Genomic DNA, 23,564 nt, shown 5'->3' with positions numbered 1-23,564 from the left:
TTAGATTTTCTTAGGTTTTTTAAGATCGTTTTTGGTGTTAGTATTTGTTTAAAATCTATTTATTTTCAAAAATAAGTCGCAATTTTGTGGTTGACAGGTTGAAACCTGTGACTGCCCAATGTGATTATTACTAATGCATTCATTAATATTTGCCAGGCATGACACTAGATACTTCCACATATATTAGCTCAATAACAACAAATTCACTATTCAATAAAAATGTGAAAGTGACTGCCCACATGAAAAGCAATTTTTCATTGTTTAGTGCATTATGCACCAATTCCAGGCATCAGAGAACTCTTTTAAGCAGCCTGATATTTTAGCCAGCTTTTCAGCACATCCAGATGTTTAATTAGCAGAGTAAAGAGATAATGTGCTAATAAGAGGCTGAGAACAGTGTATTGGAGGGAGAGGTGGTAGTGGCATCTAAAATCCGTAAAAAATCTGTTCATATAATTTGCTGAATGATGGGAAAAGGGGAAGCAGAAAGAAACTTCTTATTGAAACAAATTCACACTAAAAAGTCATCAATGAAAAAGAAATATGTATACAGAGAAATAGAAATCGGGGCAAAAATACATTGAACAAACAGGGAAGGCAAGAAAAAAGCAAACTGCATTTTAAATCAAAGTACTGTCTATAGTACAGGGAATTTGAAAGGACCACATGTGGGGAAAAATATTTCCCGGGTGCCCTAGGGCTGCTGTTCCAAACATCTACTCTCTTGGTGTTCCTCGCTTTCATTGCCCCGAGCTGTGGTACACCCCCCTCTAACTCCACGGGAGCAGACAAGTGGGGGAGAGAGAGCAAGCAAAAGAGCTGCAGGAAACCAGTGCCAGTAACTTGCTGCTGCAGCAGCCTTAAGGAGACGGTGATCCATCCGAACCTTCCTATTCCAAGGCAAGCCAAGAAGATTAGTGTCTTTATATTTACCCTTGTTAAACAACTGAATTAGAGTCACTTGCCTTCTTTAAGGACCTAGGAAGGACTTTAATTTTTTCACTTATGGGGCATGGAATGAAGTGTCCATATGCTCAGTTAATCACTCCAACCCCTTCTCTTTGCATGTAACTCTCTTAGAGCCCTTCTTACATTTTTGCTAGTATAAGAGTTAGCTGATTACATATCTGTTTCTCCTACTAAGCCCAGAGCTCTTGAAAACAGGAAAAGGGTATTTTTATCTCTTAACTTCTCCAAGCACCTAACAGTATTTTGCACTGTTAGATTGTCAGTGGTCTCCCTGCCTCAGAATCCCTGTTCCCCACATCATGTCTCTACCAAAGAACAAAGCCTTTGTATGACGTTTTTTGTTTGTTTGTTTGTTTGTTTGTTTGTTTTGTGGTACAGCAGTGGATTCAGCAGTCTACAGCAAATGGTGAAGGGCCAGAAAATGAAACAGAGAAAGTCATCGCATTCATATATGTCAGGTTTAATAGTAATTGTGTCAAAAAACTGCTATTAGGCATGTTAACTCTAGTTCCTTCTATAAATTCCTTAAAAAACTGGTTCTGCAACTTTAGTATGCTTCAGAATCACCCAGATTAAGTATGCATAATCCTGGTCTGTAAAAATTCTGAGTCAGTAGGTGGAGCTCAAGAATATGCATATTTTATAAGCTCCCTAGGTAATTGACAACACATTTGAAAATCATTGCTCTAAATACCTTTTTTCACCATGAGAATCCCAACCTCTATTTTGAGCGTTACCAGTAGACAACAATATTGGGAGGATTTTTTTTTAAATACAAATTCAGGTAGCAAGTACTTGTTAATTGTGTGCTCATAGATGTACTAGGTGTGCTTACAAGAAATCATGGCATTCTGAAAGAATGGTCTCACTGAGGAAGAAGAAATTTCTAAACAGTGATATCTAACAGAATTGTTTACCCAAACTCTAAACAATAACTATATAAACTATCTTCTCCAGATGATAAATGCAGGAGAATTCAGGAAAGAAAGATTTATGAACAAAATAGTTTGAATTTCTGTGAGGTGCCATGTGAACTCAGAGTGAGTAATAATTCATGAAAAATGTGAATTTAACAAGTTCTGAACTCAAAATAAAGTTGATTATCTTTGGCTATATTTTACATTTTCTCCATTTATGTATATTTTAAACTATATTGTTTCTCTTGAAGCTAAATAATCAATACTGATTTTGGGTTTTATTTCCAGATGGTTTAACCGACTGTGTGGATCCTGATTGCTGTCAACAAAGCAACTGTTATGTGAGTCCTCTCTGCCAGGGCTCACCAGATCCTCTTGACCTCATTCAGCAAAGCCAACCTCTCTTCTCTCAGCACACTTCAAGACTTTTCTTTGATCGAATCAAATTCCTCATTGGCAAGGACAGTACTCATGTCATTCCACCTGAGGTGTCATTTGACAGCAGGTACATATATATTTATTTTATTCCTTAATGAACAATGGTCATGTTTTTCCTTAACTATGAAAGGAAGATATCTTCTAAAGATCAGATTACTTGCCATTCCACATAATCCACATTAATTTCTTTTTTAGGACTTCTCTGGAAAACCAAAACTCATTTCTAGAGATTCTGTATCATAAAATTATGTGTGTATGTTTGTGTATGTATATTTATAATATGACTTTTAATAACAAAAACAGGAGGGAAGTATAATTTGCAAATTTATTGTTTAGCTTCTGGATTGATTCCTTGAAAAAATCTTGAATTTCAAAAACTAAATTTTAAGTTTTATTTCATGATGGAAAATGTTTCCATAGGAAAGGGTTGAATAAGTTTGACATCCTAGTGTGAAATGCAAGACTCATGAAAAATCTGTCTTCCAGGAAAGTTCAAATGCATGAATTGTCACTTAGGACCTCAGACCAAAGCCCAACCCATAAGGCAAAGAAATATTTAAAAATAAACTTACTTATATAAAGTATAATAACGTGAATTTGCTCATTGTTATTCTTCATCTTCAGCGATGATATATTTTACTAATTAGCATTAGAGGTAAGTCACTAAAGTCAACATTTCCAGGCACAAAAATGTTCTCCTGTATTCATTCCACAAGTCAATATTTTACTGGCCTTGTAGACTATTGCAAATAGGAATTGTTAAGAAACATGGAAAGTATTTGTCCAGGAGCTCCTGTCTACAGCCCACTCCCTCAGTTGCAGCCTGGTGGGAGTTATCATTCCCCAAGAATAACTTGGTCAAGAGTTTATGTTGATATCAGTGACAATCTAAGAAAATTACAACTCCATCTTGACCTATACACAGTAGAAAAGGGAAAAAATAAGATGTGCATGGAAATTTCAAACTCTCAACTCCCTTCCCTTCAGTTGTATACTAGAACTGTTATTGAAACTCAAAAGTTTTTAATTATTTTTTTTATTGTGTAGTTCTGACTTTTTAGGTCTCAGACAGAACCCAAAATCCAAATGCCGATGAATCACAAAAAAGGGCTTTTCTGCCAGGGGATCTAGTCAAAGTTTTCCTTCTTCCAACAGATTCAGTCATCTCCATTTTGAAGTACTTCTTCCAGTTTCAATAACAACTCTGCTGTGACTTTCAGATGGGGTATAGTCAAAGTAATTATTTAGATAGTCGAGACTTATTTATTATACACCAGAGGAACAAAAAGAACAAAAGGCAGCTGTTATCCCTATTTTCCTACTTAAGGTAGAGGTAAGACATCAACTCTGTAGCTTTCTTCACTCAGAGAAAAGTTGATCCAAGAAAATGAAATGAAGTGAAAGAAATAACCTCCATGACATGGAGATGTGTTAAATGACTCACTAAACTCAAATAAGGGGAGAAAGTCAGGACCTGAGAAAGACAAGAGACAAGTCATTGTGACCTAGAGCAGAGCATGTGAGCGATAAACTTAGAAAAGTGAGGACAAACTTAAACCCCTGCGGTTCAGCTTCATGCATCAGCAGCACTTCCAGCCACTCAGAGTGAACAAACCTATTACTTGTGGTGGTTAATGCCCTTCTCCTCATCCTGGTTTGATTGAGTTCTCCTCATTCTTTTGTAAAATGCTCCTAGTTATCATTTGGCTCTGCAAGTCACATTTAAATTCAGAACGATGGGTCTCCTTCGTCCAGGGGTCTCAGCTATTACAGATATATCCATTCTATCAGAAAAGGCAAAGGCCTTTCGCAAGGAAAATAGCTGAGGACAATCTATTTCCTCTAAAAAATCAACACATGCATTTTTATTTGGGATATCTTTGGGCAAAATAAGTCCAACTCTGATCACATGTATATAAATCATAATAGCTACAGTCTCTTACATCTATATAGTACTTTTTGGTTTGCAAAGCAAACAAACATACATTATGTCATTTTATCCTTACATTATCCCTGCAAAGTAGATACTTGTATTAGGTGCATTTTATATATAAGGAAACTGAGGTTCAGAGAGATTAAATAACTTGCCCCAAATCACACATGCAACAAGCTTGCATTGTAGCAACTCTTGTAACCTTTCCATTATGCCACAGCTGCCCCATTTCAATGTGTCCTTAAATAAACCTGGTGATGTGAACCAAATTTATACTAGGTAAATGGTATTTGGGTCAACACAAGAAACTTAGAAACCAGATGACATTTTAAAAATCCAGTTCAATTTAATACATTTCAGTGACATCATTTACAAACTTCAAATCAGTGCTAATGAACTTTTTCTTTGTAGATCACAATTGAATGACTCATGAAATGGACGTTTTGCTACATGTAAATTGTCCTTGAGCATTTTTTTTTTTTTTTTTTTTTTTTTTTTTTTTTGAGACGGAGTCTCGCTCTGTCACCCAAGCTCCGCCTCCCGGGTTCACGCCATTCTCCTGGCTCAGCCTCCCGAGTAGCTGGGACTACAGGCACCGCCACCTCGCCCAGCTAGTTTTTTGTATTTTTAGTAGAGACGGGGTTTCACCGTGTTAGCCAGGATGGTCTCGATCTCCTGACCTCGTGATCCGCCCGTCTCGGCCTCCCAAAGTGCTGGGGATTACAGGCTTGAGCCACCGCGCCCGGCCGAGCATTTGTTATGTCAAAGATCTCATGCTAAACTTTTACATGTGTTATTTAATCCTTACAAAAATTCTATATGGTAGGTACTATTACTATCTCCATTTGTTAGGTGAGGAAATAAGAACAGAGATGTCAAGTAAATGACTTGTTCAGGGTCACAATTAATGTGTGTCAGTCAGAATTTGAACCCAGAATTTGAACTGGTGCTGACAGCCAGTCTCTAAACCACTATACTGGGTCATTTTGGCTACTTAGAAAGCTGGACTATCTGACTCTGAAATACTTATGGGTCTTATACATATCAGACTGTAGGATTGCTCTCCTCAGACAGATCTGGGACACTTATGTACCATAATCAGGTGAACAAACCACTTTGCTTTCTAGTTTTTGCTGCATAATTGAGAGAGAGCTAGGTAGGCGGGTGAAGAAAGTATTTTGAAGGGGCTCATTTGCCTACCAGCAAAATGCGACCCACACAGCTGATTTGCTGCTGAGTGTTGCTACCATCAGAAACCTTTGGAGCTAAAGATGGTGACATACAGGTGACTAAGTGTTGCGAAACACTGTTTATCCTTGTACATCCAAGGGAGACTAGACCTTCTTGTTTTGAGTTAGCTGTACCCACATGTGAAAGCCCATGGAATATGTGTGTTCTGTGCCCTGTGATGGTATAACAACCATGTGAATGTGCAGCCTGCCCATGGTGAAGATCTTGGTCAAACTCAACTGAGTTACCATTTTTTCCCTAAATGTAATTTATACCCTGTAGCTCCAGTTTCTTTATTTTCTTCAGTCTACTCCAAACATGACTACAAAGTAAACCACATACTCTACGAGCCCTGTATGACATTACTTTTTAATAATGTAAATAGGTGAACAGAAGCATTATTGATCTTCAGTGTCTAAGCATTTAATCACTATTAATAATGTAAAAGGTTTTTATAAATATGTAAAAACAGGAGTACATTAAACTAAATGACAGCAGTAATTTGCAAAGCCAGACATTTCACTCGCCATCACTAATGGAGAAATGCATTAAAAAAAAAAAAACAAAATCCTACCAGGGTTAGTGCAGCAGCCAACAGCAAGATCTGGCCAAACTCATTTGTCTGTTTTGTAACCATGAGAGGCTGATCCTCACATCAATCCCTGTCAGGTGTCTAAATCAGAGGTTGCTTAAAATCAGCCCACAGATGTATTTTGTCTGTCTTGACATTTAGAAATTAGGAGATCCAACATAAAAATCAGAATATCCTCCTTCTCTAGAAAATTTAGACAGCTTGGGATGCATGGGCATGGCATAGGTGGTCTGACGCTCAGGGCCAGCTGCCCCTCTGGATGGGGCATGGCATACCTTTCTAGCTCACCACTCACTTGACTCACATCCTTCACTTTCAATGTCATGCCTGGCCTTGCTGGCATTTGAGTTTGTGATTTCTGGTCTATACAGTTTCTGTAGCTTTCCAAGGAAAGATCTTAAGTGTTTGTTTTTCTTTCTGATCTTTTTCCCTGAGAGCCTTTAAATACCCAACATTATCATTTCACTTAATTTTTGAACTTTTATTATATTGGTTTAAAAAGAGAAAAAAGATGATTGAACATGATCTAGAAATCACATTAATGGAACAATATTTCTCCCCTTAGTTCACTGGAGTACCTTTGCATATCTCATGAATAAGTTGGTATACACTCTGCCTCACACCTTAGGCTAATACACTCCTCTGGGCCAGTGGATCTTAACCTATTATGTCTTACATCCCACCCATTATATCAGATAATCCAGGTCCCACCAAAGTAGGAAAAAAGTCCACATTTTATGAAAAGAATGTGTATGTTTGCAGGAAATTGATTATTATGTCTATAACTTAGAGTAAATTTTAAGAACAGCTTAAAGATCTAAAATCTTGCAACAGCCCTGCTGAATCAACCTGTTCTACCCACTCTGGTGGAATGCCTACCCTTATTGAAAATTTCTACAATTAGGACCAAATTTAGTATAGCACTAAGCACATAATAGCAATGTTAACAAGCAAAAAAAAAAAAAAAATGAAACAAGATGATAGGTTTCTTCTAGCTTTCTTTGGTATTGCTGCATTTTAGTTTCTTGTTTCACACTAGGATATATAATATTAACTTTGAATTGTCATCATTTCTAAATCTTAAGTGCTATAAGGACAAAGACCAAGTCTGATTTGTTCTCTTCTTGTTTTGAATATCTACTGCTGTGTAGCAAATTATTCCAAGTAATGGATTAAAACAATTTAGTATTATCCTATTTCATGATTCCATGGGTCAGACATTCAGATAGGGCATGGCTGGAATGGCTTATTTCTGCTCCATGATGTTGGAAGCCTCAGCTGGGATGACTCAAATAGCTGGGGGTTGGAACAGCTGGACAGCAGCTGGGAATCCTTCTCTCTACAGGCAGCCTCTCTATTTGACTAGTTGGGCCTCCTACTGGCATGATAGCTAGCCTTACGTTTGTCAGAGCTCTTGTATGATAGCCTAGGGCTCCAAGAGTGAGTGTTCCAAGAGACAGGAAATGGAAAATGCCAGTCTTTTAAGACCTGTGTCCAGAAATTGTCATAGTGTCACTTGTGTCATGCACAGTTGGTCAAAGCAGTCACAGAGCTTGCCTAGATTCAAGGGGAAGGACATAGATCCCACCTCTTGATGAGAGCAGTATCAAATAAGTTTTGGCCACCTTTAATCTATGACACCACTGTATCCCCAGATCCTAACACAGTATCTGGCATGAAGTAGGTGAAAAACAAGTGAGTAAGTGAGTAGCTTAGTTATGATTTTGAAGTGTGAGTGCTCTGTATTAGGTCATTCTTGCATTTCTATAAAGAAATACTGGAGACTGGGTAATTTATAAAGAAAAGTGGTTTAACTGACTCACAGTCCTGCAGGCTTTGCAGGAAGCATGATGCTGGCATCTGCTCAGCTTCTGGTGATGCTTCGGGAAGCTTTCAATCATGGTAGAAGGTGACAGGGCAACAGGCATGTCACATGGTGAAAGCAGGAGCAAGAAAGAGAGAAGGAGGTGACAAACACTTTTAAACAGCCAGATCTCATGAGAACTCACTCACTATTGTGATGATAGCACCAAGAGGTGGTGCTAAACCATTCACAAGAAATCCATCCCCCTGATCCAATCACCTCTAACCAGGCCCCACCTCCAATATTGGGGATTATAATTCAACATGAAATTTGGACGGGGACAAACATACAAACTATATCATGCTCTTCTCATATTTGCTCGTGAAAAACTCATTTTGGTTGCCTAGAACACACAAGTGATATTAGGACCTTAAATAATCCAATTCTCAAATATAGAACCAGCCTAAAGGTAAGACTACAGTTCTTCAAATAGCAAAGAAACAAAATTCATCAAAGATATAGTGATAATATAACAATAGCAAGGTAATTATTCTTTTTTAAAACTTGTGATGTATTCCATCACTGTCACAACCTGCCAATAATTGGCATCATTTATGATTTTGTGTATGCATCAATAATTTTAGATAATCAAAAGTTAGTGCTAAGAAAAAAGTAGAATATAAGGAGCAATATCAGGAAGTCAGCAGGAAGACTGCTGCTAACTGGCTCACTTTGGTAGGCATCATTATTCTGTCTCACGAGAAAACCAAAGAGAAGTACCCTAAAACAAACTGAAGTACTATAAATGCCTTGAACATGGAATTTTTGGCAAACTCTTTATTTACCTAAGCCTTCATCCTCCTTTACTATACCCTACTCAATAATAAATTCTTGATTCTTGTTCCTGGTTAGTCATGATACCTGGTGATAGCCATAATTACTCATCATAACTTGTTTAATATAACATGCTTTCTGCCCTTAGTTGAGCTGGGAATTTATACCATTTGAGATTCTGTGAATGGCAAAACAAATTATTGACCCAAGACTGAGATCGAGGGAAGGTTACAAGAAGATGGTCATTGCTGCAGAAGCTGCTGATCTTGAATAAAGACTGAGACTTAAAAATAACCATAATTGACAGATACTAATTACTGTTTTATGTATTTATTTTATTACAATATTAGTATTTCCAGAGGAACTGAGGACTTTATGACCTCAGAAAGAGATAGAAGAGATACCAGATTCCTCTGCCATTCTTAATGTAATACCCCAATATCAATTCATTTTTCAACACTGATGAAGGATATGCATTCACTCGTTCATTCAACAATATTTATTGAGTACTCACTCTATGCCAGGAACTGTGCAGATGGAGATATACAAAAGAAACACAGTCCCCTTATTCACAGAGTTTACATTCTAGTGGCAGAAGCAGTCAAAACATCAAGTAAATACATAAATAATTAAAATAATTATGAATTGCAGTAAGTCTATGGAACATGGAACATCAGGTTTCTAAGGGAGCTTGGAGTTCATCAACTCAGGAATCCAAATTCAACTGTCTTGATGGGGAAGACAGGTAACCCTGTAAGACAAGAAGTATTCTGGCAAATTAGACAAAGTCATTAAACAATTACAGAAGTGAAACTGACCTGGAAGTTTTCAGCAATAATCCAGAGATGGGACTAATTGGCTCAGGTGAGCATGAAGAGCTGCTAAAATTGACACACACAGGAGACTATTGATGACTTGCAAGAAAAATACAAAGCTTATTTGGACAGTGAACAGCTTTATGCAAAGTTTTATCCTTTGACATTTGGGGCTATAAATAATTTTCTCTACAATTTAAAATGTGTATACCAAACATAAATTCCAGGAAGAAAAAAGAAACAATCATCCAAAAGACATCCTATTTAGCACAATGAAAAAAAAAATCCCCATTAACCATACTTTGGAGTCGTTTAAAACAATAGATCGTACAGTTTCTTTCAAGATAATCCATATTGGGGGAAGATTAATCATTTCACTCTTTAAATGTATGAACATTATAATGTTTACTTGGTTCATTTCTTCATTTAGTGATATGTACTGTTCTAGGCTCTGGGTTATAGTGGACAAAAATCTCTTCCCCATACAGTCTAGTGAGGGAGGCAAACAATGAAAAAAGTGAACGTCGGGAGGGTATAAATACTGTCAAGTGAGATAATGGTTAGGGACAGAGAAGGACCATTTTACACAGAGTGGCCCAGGGACACCTCTCTGAGGAGGTGACACTAGAGCAGAACCCTGAATAGCATTCATCTGTATATTAGATGATGTTGGTATAAATGTTTCTTGCCACCTGGACCCCCATGCAATAGATTTTAACACAAACTGGAGCCTGCTGTTGACTTTTAGGGGCCCGTTGAATCAAAATTCTGTGACATAATGTGCAATGGAAAAGTAAAACAAACCTTTGTCAAGGAATTACTGCATATTGGTTACTAGGTTTTACTGATAAATGGATGGGGTGCCTGCCCTCCAGGAGTACATTAAGAAAATTTGAATACCTCAGACAAACTGAATAGGACCTGGAAAGAGAAATCAGTAACAGCCTTAGACCATTTACTCATGCATGACAGAAAAAAATAGCAGATCTTCATCAATTAGTGTTAATCCTAGAATAAATGAAATATTGAGAAACCACTTGCTGATTTGGAATTATTTTTAAAAAGATAAGCCAAGCCTATGTTTTAAAATACTTAAAAGGAAATATAGTGCTATTACAGTATTCAAGCATTCACAGAATTAACATGTGCAGTTTTGTCTGTCTATGAGTAACCCCAGAAGGTCCACAACATAAACATTTGTAATTTCACTGAGGTACAAATTTGAATCCATATACCTTGTGTTTAGCTTTTTCATGAATCTATTTGTTAAAGACCTCTAAGTCTACTTGCTAATGGCAGATTTTTGTGTGTTTTTAATCTAGGAATATGAAAAACATTATACCAAGTATACAACTAGGGGTTGATAAATATACAATGCAATAATTGCTGAATAAATTGAATAGACCAAGAATTGGGTAAGCTCTTTATAGAGCATTGAAATCCTCAAATCTACCTTCTGTTCACCTTCCTTTCTAAAGGAAGGCACTGCAGATGACCTGCTCACATTTGGAAAAAGAATTCCAGTGTGTTTTGGATGGGCCATAGTTACTTGGTATTCTGTTTGTCTGTCCATGTTGCTTTTCCTGAGCAATTTCCTTTGCTTATCACCTCTGAAGTTGTTGTCCTAATTGGGAAGTAAGGTTGTTGCTACTTGCTAATAAAGCACTTTGATCTCCAGGTGAAAGGTGTTACTGAAGAGGCGATCTCTTGATTTTCAGACTATATATACTGTCTAATGCTAAAATTCAGAAAACACATGTTCAAGACACATTTAAAAAATTACATAAGTGCAGAACTTTCCCAGATTTATGGTGCTGACTGTCTCCTGAAATCAGCAGTCAACACTTAAAGGTACCAAAAAGAAACAATGTGAGACTTTCACTTCTTTGCAAACGCTTTTGGGCAAAGAAGAATCAAAAATCAGAACACAGATCTTCAAAAGGCTGTTTCAACTGATTATTTATGATACTTTGAAACTCAGTTGTTCTGAGATGCTTAATAATTGTAATTAATAATACCAGTAGCTACCTACAACTTATCTCAGCATGAATAGGTATTTTCTAATATTTTAAATATCCTACTTGCTGCTCCATTAGGATCTAAGGTTAAAAGACTCAAATCCTTATTACCTACTACTCAGTCATACTATTTGCTTGTAATGACTCTCTATCTGGTTCTGTCATCTCATTTTGTCCCCGGAGAGGACAAAGTGAACGCAAGTTTGGGAAGAAGGAACAAATGACATGCTGTAGCTCATCTCCACTACACACCCTCCACATAGGAAGTGCTCAGCAGTTGGTACATTTCTCCAGGTAGCGATAATTCTGTAGCTAGCACCATCTTTGTAGGCGATCACTTTCTTTTCATTTGTAGCCATATTGTTTATATCTTGACTCTGAAAGATCTGCAGTACAGCTCAGGCTCTTTGGAGGCCAGGTCAAGAGATCTCCACCCCTCCACCACTTATGAGCTGCGTTAACTTAAGCGCAAAACTTTTAACTTCTCTGAGTCTGTTTCTTCACTTTTTAAGTGGGCCTAATAGCTTTACCTACTCAGGGTTATGTGGACATTAAATGAAATAAGGTAAGGAAAGTATCTGGCATAGTACCTGATTCATAGTATAATAAATATTTTATTTATACAACATATATATCTAATAATGATCAGGGTACATAACAATAGAATTTGTAAGGCCTAGTTCAAAAAGTGATCATTTTACTGGGTAATTTTACTGTGATGACATATTTGTGAGATAACTGGGGAGAGGTCAGGGAAGAAAGATCGTTCCCACTCTACATAAAGAGGAAACAGAGCTGAGAGTTAATTCTCTTTCTTAGGAAAAGTCACAATGGTGGTTACTAGCAAGCCAGAGCTAGAACACAGCTGTGGCTAGAGCAAGTACACACCTTTTACTCTGTGGAGAGAAGAGTAATACATGCCCAGAAGATGGCCAACAAGAAGGATCTGTCCTATATTTAATGACTATCCATTAGTCGAAAGGCAGATTCAGAGAAGTGACAAGAGAGGTTAATGAGGTTAACAAAACCCTATAAGGCTGATTGCAAAGATAAAACATTTGAGTCATGTGTAGAACAAGCAAAAAACAAACCAAAAATTTTAAAGGAAAAACTAACTTCAGACTATTCAAGAGTTGCAAGGGCTTACAGGACAAATATTTCAGGATTCAAATTCTGGACGAAAATAATCATGTGTCTAAATGAAGCAAACTGGCACTTACGCAGTCCTGAAAATGTGACTGTGTCGTCAGTTTTCTTATTGCTTCAAAACACTTGATCTTTTTCCCATTACTTTGGGGATCTCAAGCCTCCAAAGCAGCCTACTTTTGACAAGCAATTACCAGGGCAGATGGAAAAATAGCCACCCTACCTCAGGGTGAGTGCCCCCATTTTGTTTTACTTGAAACATCACTAGCCATGAGGAAAATAATTCTGCTTAAAAAGCTATCTGCATTTTCAATAGCACCACCTTTCCCAGAGTCCTAGAATGTTCATGGCTGATGCTCCCAGCTGCTTTTAATGCTACCCACTTGGTAGGCATTATTTATTTGGGGCAGTGACCAACTGAGTAGGATTAAATCAACCCACCATATTAAAATAAAAACTAATGAGGAGATAGTATTGGGTTTGCATATGAACATTCACTGCATCTGAATTTTCAGAACATGGAAACAGGTTTATGCTATAACATTAAGTGTTTTCATAGTGCTGTGCCAGGTTAGATAACATATATCAAAAGTAGCATGTGTTGTAAGGAAACCCCCAAAATATCTGGATATTAGAAGTCCCAAATGCATTTAAATTATAAAACAGCAAATAGTAATTATATAATAATATATAAAGGAAGAATGGGGCTAGTGTACATAAATTAAGCATTTGAAGACTATTCATTTAATCTTCCCGATCACAATAGGTACTGTTTAATTCCCTAAAATAGTCAAGTATCAAACAAAACACTCCTGATGAGAATGTCATAATGCTCAATCCAGAGTGTTGGCTTCTAATAAATAAAGTGTAAGTCATCTGTCACACAGGAATCTCAGCGAGTCACTGAAGCCCTTGCTTGAAGCAGTGCCACGAGCATAGGTTGCAAAGATCTTACAACTGTATTTTTAAATATTTGAGTTGAAATTCTATGAACCTGTCTTGAGCATGTGCTGTGTACATCAGGCACTGAGAAGGACACAGAGAAGAAAATCACACAGTTTTTGCCCTGGCTACCTAATAAAAAGACAGACAGATCTATAACTGTCATCCAAGACCGGTTATGATAAGTGCAATAACACAATTATGAGCATTGTATAATGAGAATAATGAGGATGGAGGAGAAATGGACACTTATTTGGGATCAATAAATTGGACTAAAACATATTTCCATTTTATAATCTCTGAATTTGAAGACCCTGTAGTTCATCTTGTAGTGCAGCCACCCCTTTGTCATGACAGTTTCAACATGACTCCCCAAATTACAGTTGTTGCAAACCCTTTTCCAGAAGTTTATAACGAAGAGTTAAAATTCATGCCTGACAAATTTTGTAAATGTAAGATTGTGAACCAGTGGTTGATTTGCCTGCCTTTTTATGGTTTATACCTTCTGCCTCCCTCTCCAGGAGTTCATATGCCTTAATTGGCTGAGTATGTTATGGCCTTGCTTTTCCTAAAGCAGCAGTTCTCAAAGGTTTGTCTTGTTAGAAAGGTAAATTCTATGACGCAACACCAGACCTTCTAAATCAGAAACTCTGAGGATACAACCCAGCAATCTGTGTTTTAAAAAGACTTTCCGGTGATTCTCATGGACAATCAAGTTTGAGAATCACTGATCTATAAGAGAGAGAGATTATCATACAGGACTGAGGACCAACACCACAATCCCAAAACTACATTCTAAGGAGAAGCCCCTTTATTCACTATGTGATGGCAGTGGTAACAGGAATATCACAAACCCTTTGTCCTAACTATTCAGAGGTATTTGCATTCCAACAGAGACCCCAGTAGCTACAGTTGTCAGGGGAATCCACCAGTCACATCTCATATGCGACAAATTTCTATCCCTTGGAGATTTGAGCCAACTGACAATTCAGAGAGGAATTTACAAGGCAGAATTCAAACACTAGTGAGCAGAGGATTCATATAGCCTCTCTCAGCCCAGTCCTTCTCAATGCTACCTTTTGACCAGAGCTGTCAGCTGTAGAAAGGATTTCATCTGTTCCTATGGAAAAAAAAAAAACCTAACCTGCCCACCTGCTGCTAGATCCCCTGCTGGCTAGGTCCTTGATTTTGAATGTTACCCTTCAAAGGCTGCTTATGCTCATGTTAGCAACAAAAGCAAATCGCTATAACTTTTCTAGCCCTGAGTCTCAGTTTTCTTTCAAAAGACATTAATCAGAAATACAATGTAGTAAATTACATCTTCTTTCAGCTATTTAGTTTTCAGCCTTGTTTTTCAAACCAACTATTGTGCTTGAGGTTAATGTTGTTGCCTGAGATGTTAAACGAATATCAGAGATTTGACATGGAAGACAAAAGACAACAAATAAGGGAAGAGGAGAATGGAACCAAGAGTTGATTGAAGGCTAGGGGTAATTTGACTATTCCATGAAAATAACAAATACAGAATGAATTAGACCTTTTGCATCAGGACAGTCTAACAAGCAGCTTGTTAGTTAAATAAGGCTCTCAGTAAAGTGTATTCTGATTTGCATTTCCCAAGATGCTTTGTTCTTCAGACCAAGCTCCAAACACCTAGAGGATTCAGCATTTAGTTAAAGTGGAGAAGCAATTCCTTTGGGGTTGTTGCTTTAGCATAGTGACAGCAGGTAGACAGCTTGGCAGCAGCCTGTATTCTCTAGAGAACAGGAAAAAAGACACTTGTGAGGGGTGATATTCCCCATGCATGCTTTTAAGTCACATTGGACATGCCCATCTAAGTTCAAGTTATCTTGCTCTAACCAACAACAGCAGGGAGAAGTTCTTGTTTTCAAAGGTTCAACCAAGCAAAGCATCCATCCCATCCATGTCTGTGAATCAAAGGAGAGCCCAAGCAAAAACAAAAATATGCAGTGCCTGCCATTGAGCATACACAAGAACACGTATATACACACACAAAACCAACACAAAAGACAGTTATGCTGGGCACATAGCTGCTGTACACGTGTGCAGGGTCAGCCGCATGACAGTCCAGACTGTAGCTTCTATCATCTTGCTTGAAAGATTTAGAAAAGTTCTATATATTATTGAATTGAAAATGTTTCAGAAAAAGACAGGTTTTTAAGGACCAGAACTCAGGTTGAGGGTAGTTTTGATGTGGCAAAAATTCAAGAGCTCAAGATGCTTCCTCAAGGCAGACCAAGTACAGGCCAAGTAGGACTGACTAATTTCAATGGTGATGTGAGGAAGCCAGGGACTCTCTGTAAGAGGAAACAGGGAGGCACCATAATGGGAATAAGGAAAAACACAGAAAGCAGGACTGTGGTAATATCAAAGGCAGACCCTTACCATACATACCTCACTACTCAGCTAGGATCTAACTTTGGGGAAAAAAAATAAACTATACAGGCTGCCTTAGATATAAGAAACATAATCAAAATAGTTTATATAAATGGGGGAGAAGGAACTATATTTTAGTGACTGTGGGGAATCAGGAAAAACAAACCAGATACAAGGCTACCATCCACAATTATTAAGAAAATAGAATTTAGAATCTGGGAGTGCACAAAATGGCAGTTGAGCTGAACAAAGTGGCACAATATGCCGTACTTCCAAAGAATATATATGAAGGCTCCCTAATGGCCATTTGGAGCTGATGTAGCCTGCCTGGGAAAGCAAGTACGCTCAAGAGCTTTCTTTTTGAAATGGAGACTTTGCCTAAGAAGTATATTTTTCCTAAATTTCTGCATGCAGTGTCAGTCAAGATTACTGCAAATTAAAAAGAATACTTTAATACTGTCCTGAAATTTAGACAATTTAAACTGACACTGGATGACTGATATTGTTCAAAGATTACAGTAAGTACTAGTAATCCAGGAATAAAAAGACCTAAGAGTTATTCTCGTGAAAAATGGATGACATGGAGTGTGTAAATAATGGGAGCAAATGCAGCAAGATACAGGGAATCTTAGAACATTTAAAGTCTAATACATTACAAAGGGAGTTCAATGCTGATAAATGTAGAATAATAAGTTTTATGGGACTTTATCATATGCTGCAAGTTTGTGTGGATCATAAAATATGAGGAATAAGAAAGTAGAGGAGTTGAAAGACAAGTCTGTGAGCATTATTTATGAGTGATGAAGAGTGAAATGAATGAAAAGAAGAACAGGTAGACAATGTCTTGAATAATGATGACTTTGATGAGTCGTTATCACACAAATCTGTGTGCTTCATAAAACATGAGGAATATTAAGAAGCAGAAGAGTCAAAAGACAAGTCTACTCAGAAAGAGATACAGAGTGAAGGAAGAGAGGAATACAAGGGAAATGCACAGAATAATGATAACTTTTATGAGACTTTCACTCACCAGCTTGGATCCTTCATAAATATAAGGCGTATAGAAAATAAAAGAACAGCAGAAAGAAGAGACAGGTCTGTGTGTGTCATAAAATATGAAAAAAATAATGCCAACTAAACTTGACAAAATAAAAACAAAAATAATTGAGCCTAGTAGAGTTGTGGAAAGACACAATGTCTAGATTAATGTGAGCAAATGAAAAGAGTGAGTTTGGAATTGTCTTGCCAATAGGGAATCAGCAAGCACCTAGGTAGGTGTTATTGTTGTAAAGGCTACCTTTTTAACTGGTGGAGGCTTGGTAAGGTAGTAACTAACCCCCACCATACTCCCAAAGCAGGTAACAGCATTGAAAGCTCAGGAAACAATGCTTAACTATTTCTAAATTGTTTAGTATCACTACAGTCTTTTCCCAGCCTCCCTGGAACCAATCCATACGTCATTTGCAGGAGATTTTCTCAGCTTGTTTCCATTCAATCTACACCCACCTTGTCAAAAGTTGTTCTGTAAAGACATCTAAAAGGTTACTGTATAAAATCAGAGATGTCCTTTTATTTTCATTTCTTGTTACATTGGACTTAGAACCTGGGACCAGATCTGTCAGAATTAGTTCAAAATCCAGAACTCAGTGACTTCAAATGTCTTCTCTATTAGAACAAATGGGATTTCAAAATGATTCAGAAATTGAGACAATCAAACATGGCAAAGCAAGTGCCAATATGCCATTTGCATGCCACTCAGAACCGTGATTTACATAATTCATAAAATGGACAGCTCACTGGAAAAAACCACTGATCTATGTCACAGAGCTACAAATGTTGATCTGAGAGTTCAGAAAATACACAAACACTAATAGCAACAATTATACTCGCTTACCTTTGCATAATACTTAATGGCTTGTAATTTTTGGGGGGGAAGGCCTTACATAGAAGAGGATAAATCCTATTAGCATAACTTATAACCAATTCCTCTGATTGCAACAGAATTTAGTAGTGAGGTTTATTGGCTAAACATATACAACCAACTTTGGCTGGTTGAATAAGCTACCATCTATAGCTTATTCAAAAGTGTTTTACTTTTTCTCAAATGATGTTTGTGGCCATGAGCCTTTACATCCTTCCCTTTACATCCTTCCCTTTACTTTCTGATTCTGTTAAAAGAATGTATAACTCCAGGATGAAATGATTAGAATTACTCTGAAAAGTCATGTTTGTCTGAATAACATGACCCCCTTTAATCCAAGATGGAGCTGCCCTGGATACCCAGAATCCCACTTAGTTGCAAAAAAAAAAAAAAAAGGGTGGCATTGATGCCCTAGGAAAAATCACTGACCTTCCTCAACCTTCCTCAACCCTGCCAGCTCCAGCTAAAAAATTCATGTCCAAGAGCTCAGAGCTGCCAAGACTAGGATCAAACTCTGGTGAAAAAACTGTCCCTTCCTCCCCAAATAACAGCAGACCAGTGAAAAAAATCTTTGCTTGGGATTTGTCCCGGGGCACTCTTCTTAACCGCCAGCCTCCTGAAATTTGTTACAGCTTGTCAGCCAGGCTAGTGCTGAAAGTCTTGTACATTTTAGTGGACTATGTCCCTGAAAGAGAGCCCTATTTAGGGACTAGTTTAATGGAATTCCATTTTTCAGTAGGGGATGAGACTCATTTGTTTAAAGGGCAAGTGTCTTGAAATATTTTATTTAAATTAGGCAAGAAAAACAGTTTACCACTGTCAGGGATCATGTCTCTTTTGCAGACTTTAAGTGTGCTCAACTAAATGTGTTTGTTTGGTTGGCTGGTTGTTTTACCAGAAAAAGGCACTTTGGCAGTGTATATCAGGAGGCTTAAAAATATTCATACTATATATGTAAATGCATAGAAAATGAACACAACAAACTAATAGTGCTGATTACCTCTGATGAGAACACCAAGAAGTAGGAAAAAGGCGGTCAACAGGGACTTTAGTCTTATCTTACAATATAATTATGTATTAACTAATGTAATCAACTTTAATTTTGATAAGAGAAAAGTATCATTCCACAACTAGGACTCTCTCCCAAGGAAATAATAAGAAATTTAAGGCAGAAAAAAATTAAGAAACAACAAAATGTCCAAAAATCAGGGGTAGGTGAAGCAAGTTATAGGATACTAATTTAAGGGTGTATTATATAATAACAAAATGATATATTAAGGAATTTCCAAATACATTGGACAATATTAATAATATGCTTTTAACCTTCAAATATCTGGATTCCGAACCATACTTAGTATGATTCTAATTTTGAGAGGAAAAAAAAAAAAAAAAACCTCCTCCTCAGAATGTTATTAGTAGTTTTCTATTGGTAGGTGAAATTATTGTTTTATTTGTTATACTTGACTGTTTTCCAAAGTTTCTACAACTTGACTTCTAGAATCTAGTCTCAACATGCTTTTCTGTTTGCCTTTGGTCTTGTGTTGCAGGCGTGCCTGTGTGATTCGAGGCCAAGTGGTGGCCGTAGATGGAACTCCTCTAGTGGGAGTGAATGTCAGTTTCTTGCACCACAGTGATTATGGATTTACCATCAGCCGACAAGATGGAAGGTATGTCAGTATTGTTTCTGATCATTGTGGGGGCCAATTACTGACTTCTAGCCAGGGGTAAAACCAGGGCTCAGATGACACAGTGATGGTAAGCCCATCTTTCTTCAAGTTATATCTCAAAAAGTCATTGGTGATATTTATTCCCTCTATTTCCTAATTAATTCAAACTGAATTCCTCTTCTAATCCTTCTCAAGTCTTCTTGAAACCCAGGCCATGTGAAAAGTTTTCTATCCTTTATCTAATTCCATCTATAAATCCAACTTTAAAGTTCAGTGACATTATGCAAATGACAAATAAGGAACTATGGAACACATAGGCTATTTTTCCATAGTAATCCCCAAATATTTCAGAAATGAATGCATCCAAAATATTTCTTTCAAAAGTACAGAATTTAACCACATTAATGGAGAAGCTTTAAAAATGTATCCTCCCTAGGATGCCTTTTTGACTATTGGCTGCAACTGATGGACAAGCTTGGCCAGCCTATTTAATTATAGTGATTCATCCTGAAGCACCAACCACCAGGCTGCTCTCTAAGGGCTTCTCAAGGTTCTCTAACATCTGAGAAGCAAGACCTTGAAGTAAATAAAACCTTCTCATCCTGGAAAAGGATTTGCTCACAACAACATTTTTGTTGCTGTCATTTAGACAGACATTGATTCAGAGTATTTGAGTCAATAGGCCCATGTGTCCAGCTTAAAGGTACCTATTTATGACTCTCAGGGACACTGTAATAATGGCTTTGAGGTGCCCTAGTCTCCAGGTGACTACCCTTTAAATGTCCTACTCATAACAAGCCACTTCAATAATCACACGCAAAAAAAAAGACCTGTTGGCTTGGAGCTTTATCACACTGTGAGAAACTATCTCATTTCAAGAACCTACAATCAAACCTTATTAGTCTTAGCCACTTCAGAAATGTTAATTGTTCAACTTGGGCTGTGCCGGATTTATTTTTTCAAGATCCTGTCAAGAAAGTACTTATAAAAAAATTAGTTTAAAAAGATGATAAGAAAGAGTTTTAGCCTACTTAAGAAAATAAACAGTTCTTAAGGACTTTAGTAAATTATATAAATTATTTATGTATAAATTATATTGCTTATTACTAACCATCTCTTCATTATAACAAGCTCAGCAGAACTACTTTGGTAGCACATACATATATGTACATATATATGCATATATATATAAATAAAACTTCATTTCCTTTCAAATATTCTATAATCAGAGTTCTCTATTAATTCAAATGGGTCTTTCTCCCAATTAGATTGAATAATGGAATTTTGGTAGTGCACTCACCAGTAACTGGTGCTTAAAACTAGCCTCACCCTTGCTAACATATTCAACCATATGCCATAAATTAAGAAATGGGTTATGTCTCTAAATAGAATATGTCCTCCGAGCCATTTGACTTTGACTTCTCATGGAGGCCTGATAAACCCTCATTTTTTTAGCTTACATACAAAGCTTTCGGTGAATCATTTGATATTAGCACAAGAACCTAAAAGAATCTTGATACCTAAAGATTCTAAAAATGTTAGTGTCCAGTTTAGAGGGAACATTAAAGAGGGTAATCTTTGTTGTTACTTTTGTGTCTTTAGTTTTAAGGGAAATGCCCCAAGACCCTCCTCTGCTGAACTCACAGTGAGAACTGAGTTTATGTAGATGACAGATACTAGTCAGAATCCTCTGTAGCAGTAACTCTCCTCAGGCTCCATAAAGGTGTAAGCATTCAAAATATGGTCCCCAAACGCCAACCAGACTGTTCCACTGTCATTTCTTGGACATAAAGTGACAGTGTGATGAGAGTTTCCATTTATATGTCTCTGTTTGTTGCTACCTCAGTTTGAGTAAGTACATTTCACAAGTAGAAAATCATAAGAAAAATATACCTGAGGTCAAAAGAGTATAGAAAGGCTGACATTAGCATCTAGATACCTAGTAGACAGAGTGTGATATGAGAGTTGCTGATAGGATCCTCCATGTCCAAATCTCAATCCCTCCAGTTGGCCACAGTGCTTATAATTCTCACCAATGGTATCACTACTTTGGGTGAAGCTATCAGCTCTCTCAGAGTCGCCGCTGAATGCAAATATGTCATGTGGAATGTAAAACTATTTACCCCCATTATCAATTACTTGCAAAAGTAAACTGACAAGTTTCCCTAAAGAACCAGGAAAGGTCTAGATCATGGGACCAAAGTAATTTATTCAAAGCAGAAGGAAGGATGGTGGTGAAAGACTGAGCCCTTTAAAAGTGTGAAGAGATGAGATACTCACATAGAGAAGGGCCTACTTAGCAGAAAAGAAAAAAGCCTATTCTAAAGGAAAGGTGAATGTTTATGAGTATCTACTGTATGTCAGACACTTTCATGAATGTCTCTGTTTTCATCCTCACAACAACTATCTGAGGTAAATATCATTATTATCACCCTCCCCATTTGTTGTATGAGAAAACTTATCCAGATAATAAGATAGAGTTCAAGATATAAACCCAAGTAATCTTGCTCTTTTCTTCCATGATTTACCACCTTCAACTTAGATATATAACCAGTACTCAGTAAAGTGTTGAAAGAGAACTATTTGTAAATAGTTCAGCTAATGATAAGCAAAACAGGTGAAGTGACGACATTCATAGAAGGTTCTTTTTTCTTTTTCATTTTTTATTTACTTATGTATTTATTTTTTATTATTATTATACTTTAAGTTCTAGGGTACATGTGCATAACGTGCAGGTTTGTTACATATGTATATTTGTGCCATGTTGGTGTGCTCCACCCATCAACTCGTCAGCACTCATCAACTCGTCATTTACATCAGGTATAACTCCCAATGCAATCTCTCCCCCCTCCCCCCTCCCCCCTCCCCATGATAGGCCCTAGTGTGTGATGTTCCCCTTCCCGAGTCCAAGTGATCTCATTGTTCAGTTCCCACCTATGAGTGAGAACATGCGGTGTTTGGTTTTCTGTTCTTGTGATAGTTTGCTAAGAATGATGGTTTCCAGCTGCATCCATGTCCCTACAAAGGACACTAATTCATCCTTTTTTATGGCTGCATAGTATTCCATGGTGTATATGTGCCACATTTTCTTAATCCAGTCAGTCACTGATGGACATTTGGGTTGATTCCAAGTCTTTGCTATTGTGAATAGTGCCACAATAAACATACGTGTGCATGTGTCTTTATAGCAGCATGATTTGTAATCCTTTGGGTATATACCCAGTAATGGGATGGCTGGGTCATATGGTACTTCTAGTTCTAGATCCTTGAGGAATCGCCATACTGTTTTCCATAATGGTTGAACTAGTTTACAATCCCACCAACAGTGTAAAAGTGTTACTATTTCTCCACATCCTCTCCAGCACCTGTTGTTTCCTGACTTTTGAATGATTGCCATTCTAACTGGTGTGAGATGGTATCTCATTGTGATTTTGATTTGCATTTCTCTGATGGCCAGTGATGATGAGCATTTTTTCATGTGTCTGTTGGCTGTATGAATGTCTTCTTTTGAGAAATGTCTGTTCATATCCTTTGCCCACTTTTTGATGGGGTTGTTTGTTTTTTTTCTTGTAAATTTCTTTGAGTTCTTTGTAGGTTCCGGATATTAGCCCTTTGTCAGATGAGTAGATTGTAAAAATTTTCTCCCACTCTGTGGGTTGCCTGTTCACTCTGATGGTAGTTTCTTTTGCTGTGCAGAAGCTCTTTAGTTTAATTAGATCCCATTTGTCAATTTTGGCTTTTGCTGCCGTTGCTTTTGGTGTTTTAGACGTGAAGTCCTTGCCCATGCCTATGTCCTGAATGGTATTGCCTAGGTTTTCTTCTATGGTTTTTATGGTATTAGGTCTTAACATTTAAGTCTCTAATCCATCTTGAATTAATCTTCGTATAAGGAGTAAGGAAAGGATCCAGTTTCAGCTTTCTACTTATGGCTAGCCAATTTT

General features: G+C 37.3%; 1 protein-coding gene across 3 annotated transcripts in view; it reads left to right on the top strand.

Moving 5' to 3' along the window:
* TENM1 (teneurin transmembrane protein 1) overlaps positions 1–23,564 on the top strand; it is a 657,629-nt gene that overhangs the window by 462,894 nt on the left and 171,171 nt on the right. For all 3 annotated transcript variants that reach the window (XM_030934095.1, XM_030934096.1, XM_030934094.1), the window contains exons 15-16: positions 2,175–2,391; positions 19,504–19,623. In XM_030934095.1, coding sequence (XP_030789955.1) covers positions 2,175–2,391; positions 19,504–19,623 — 337 coding nt within the window. The remainder of the gene's footprint in view (positions 1–2,174; positions 2,392–19,503; positions 19,624–23,564) is intronic.

Source organism: Rhinopithecus roxellana, chromosome 7, assembly GCF_007565055.1.
Source record: "Rhinopithecus roxellana isolate Shanxi Qingling chromosome 7, ASM756505v1, whole genome shotgun sequence".
Lineage (NCBI taxonomy): Eukaryota > Metazoa > Chordata > Mammalia > Primates > Cercopithecidae > Rhinopithecus > Rhinopithecus roxellana.
Note: the sequence above shows the minus strand (reverse complement) of the source record. Positions and strands in the feature narration are given on the sequence as shown.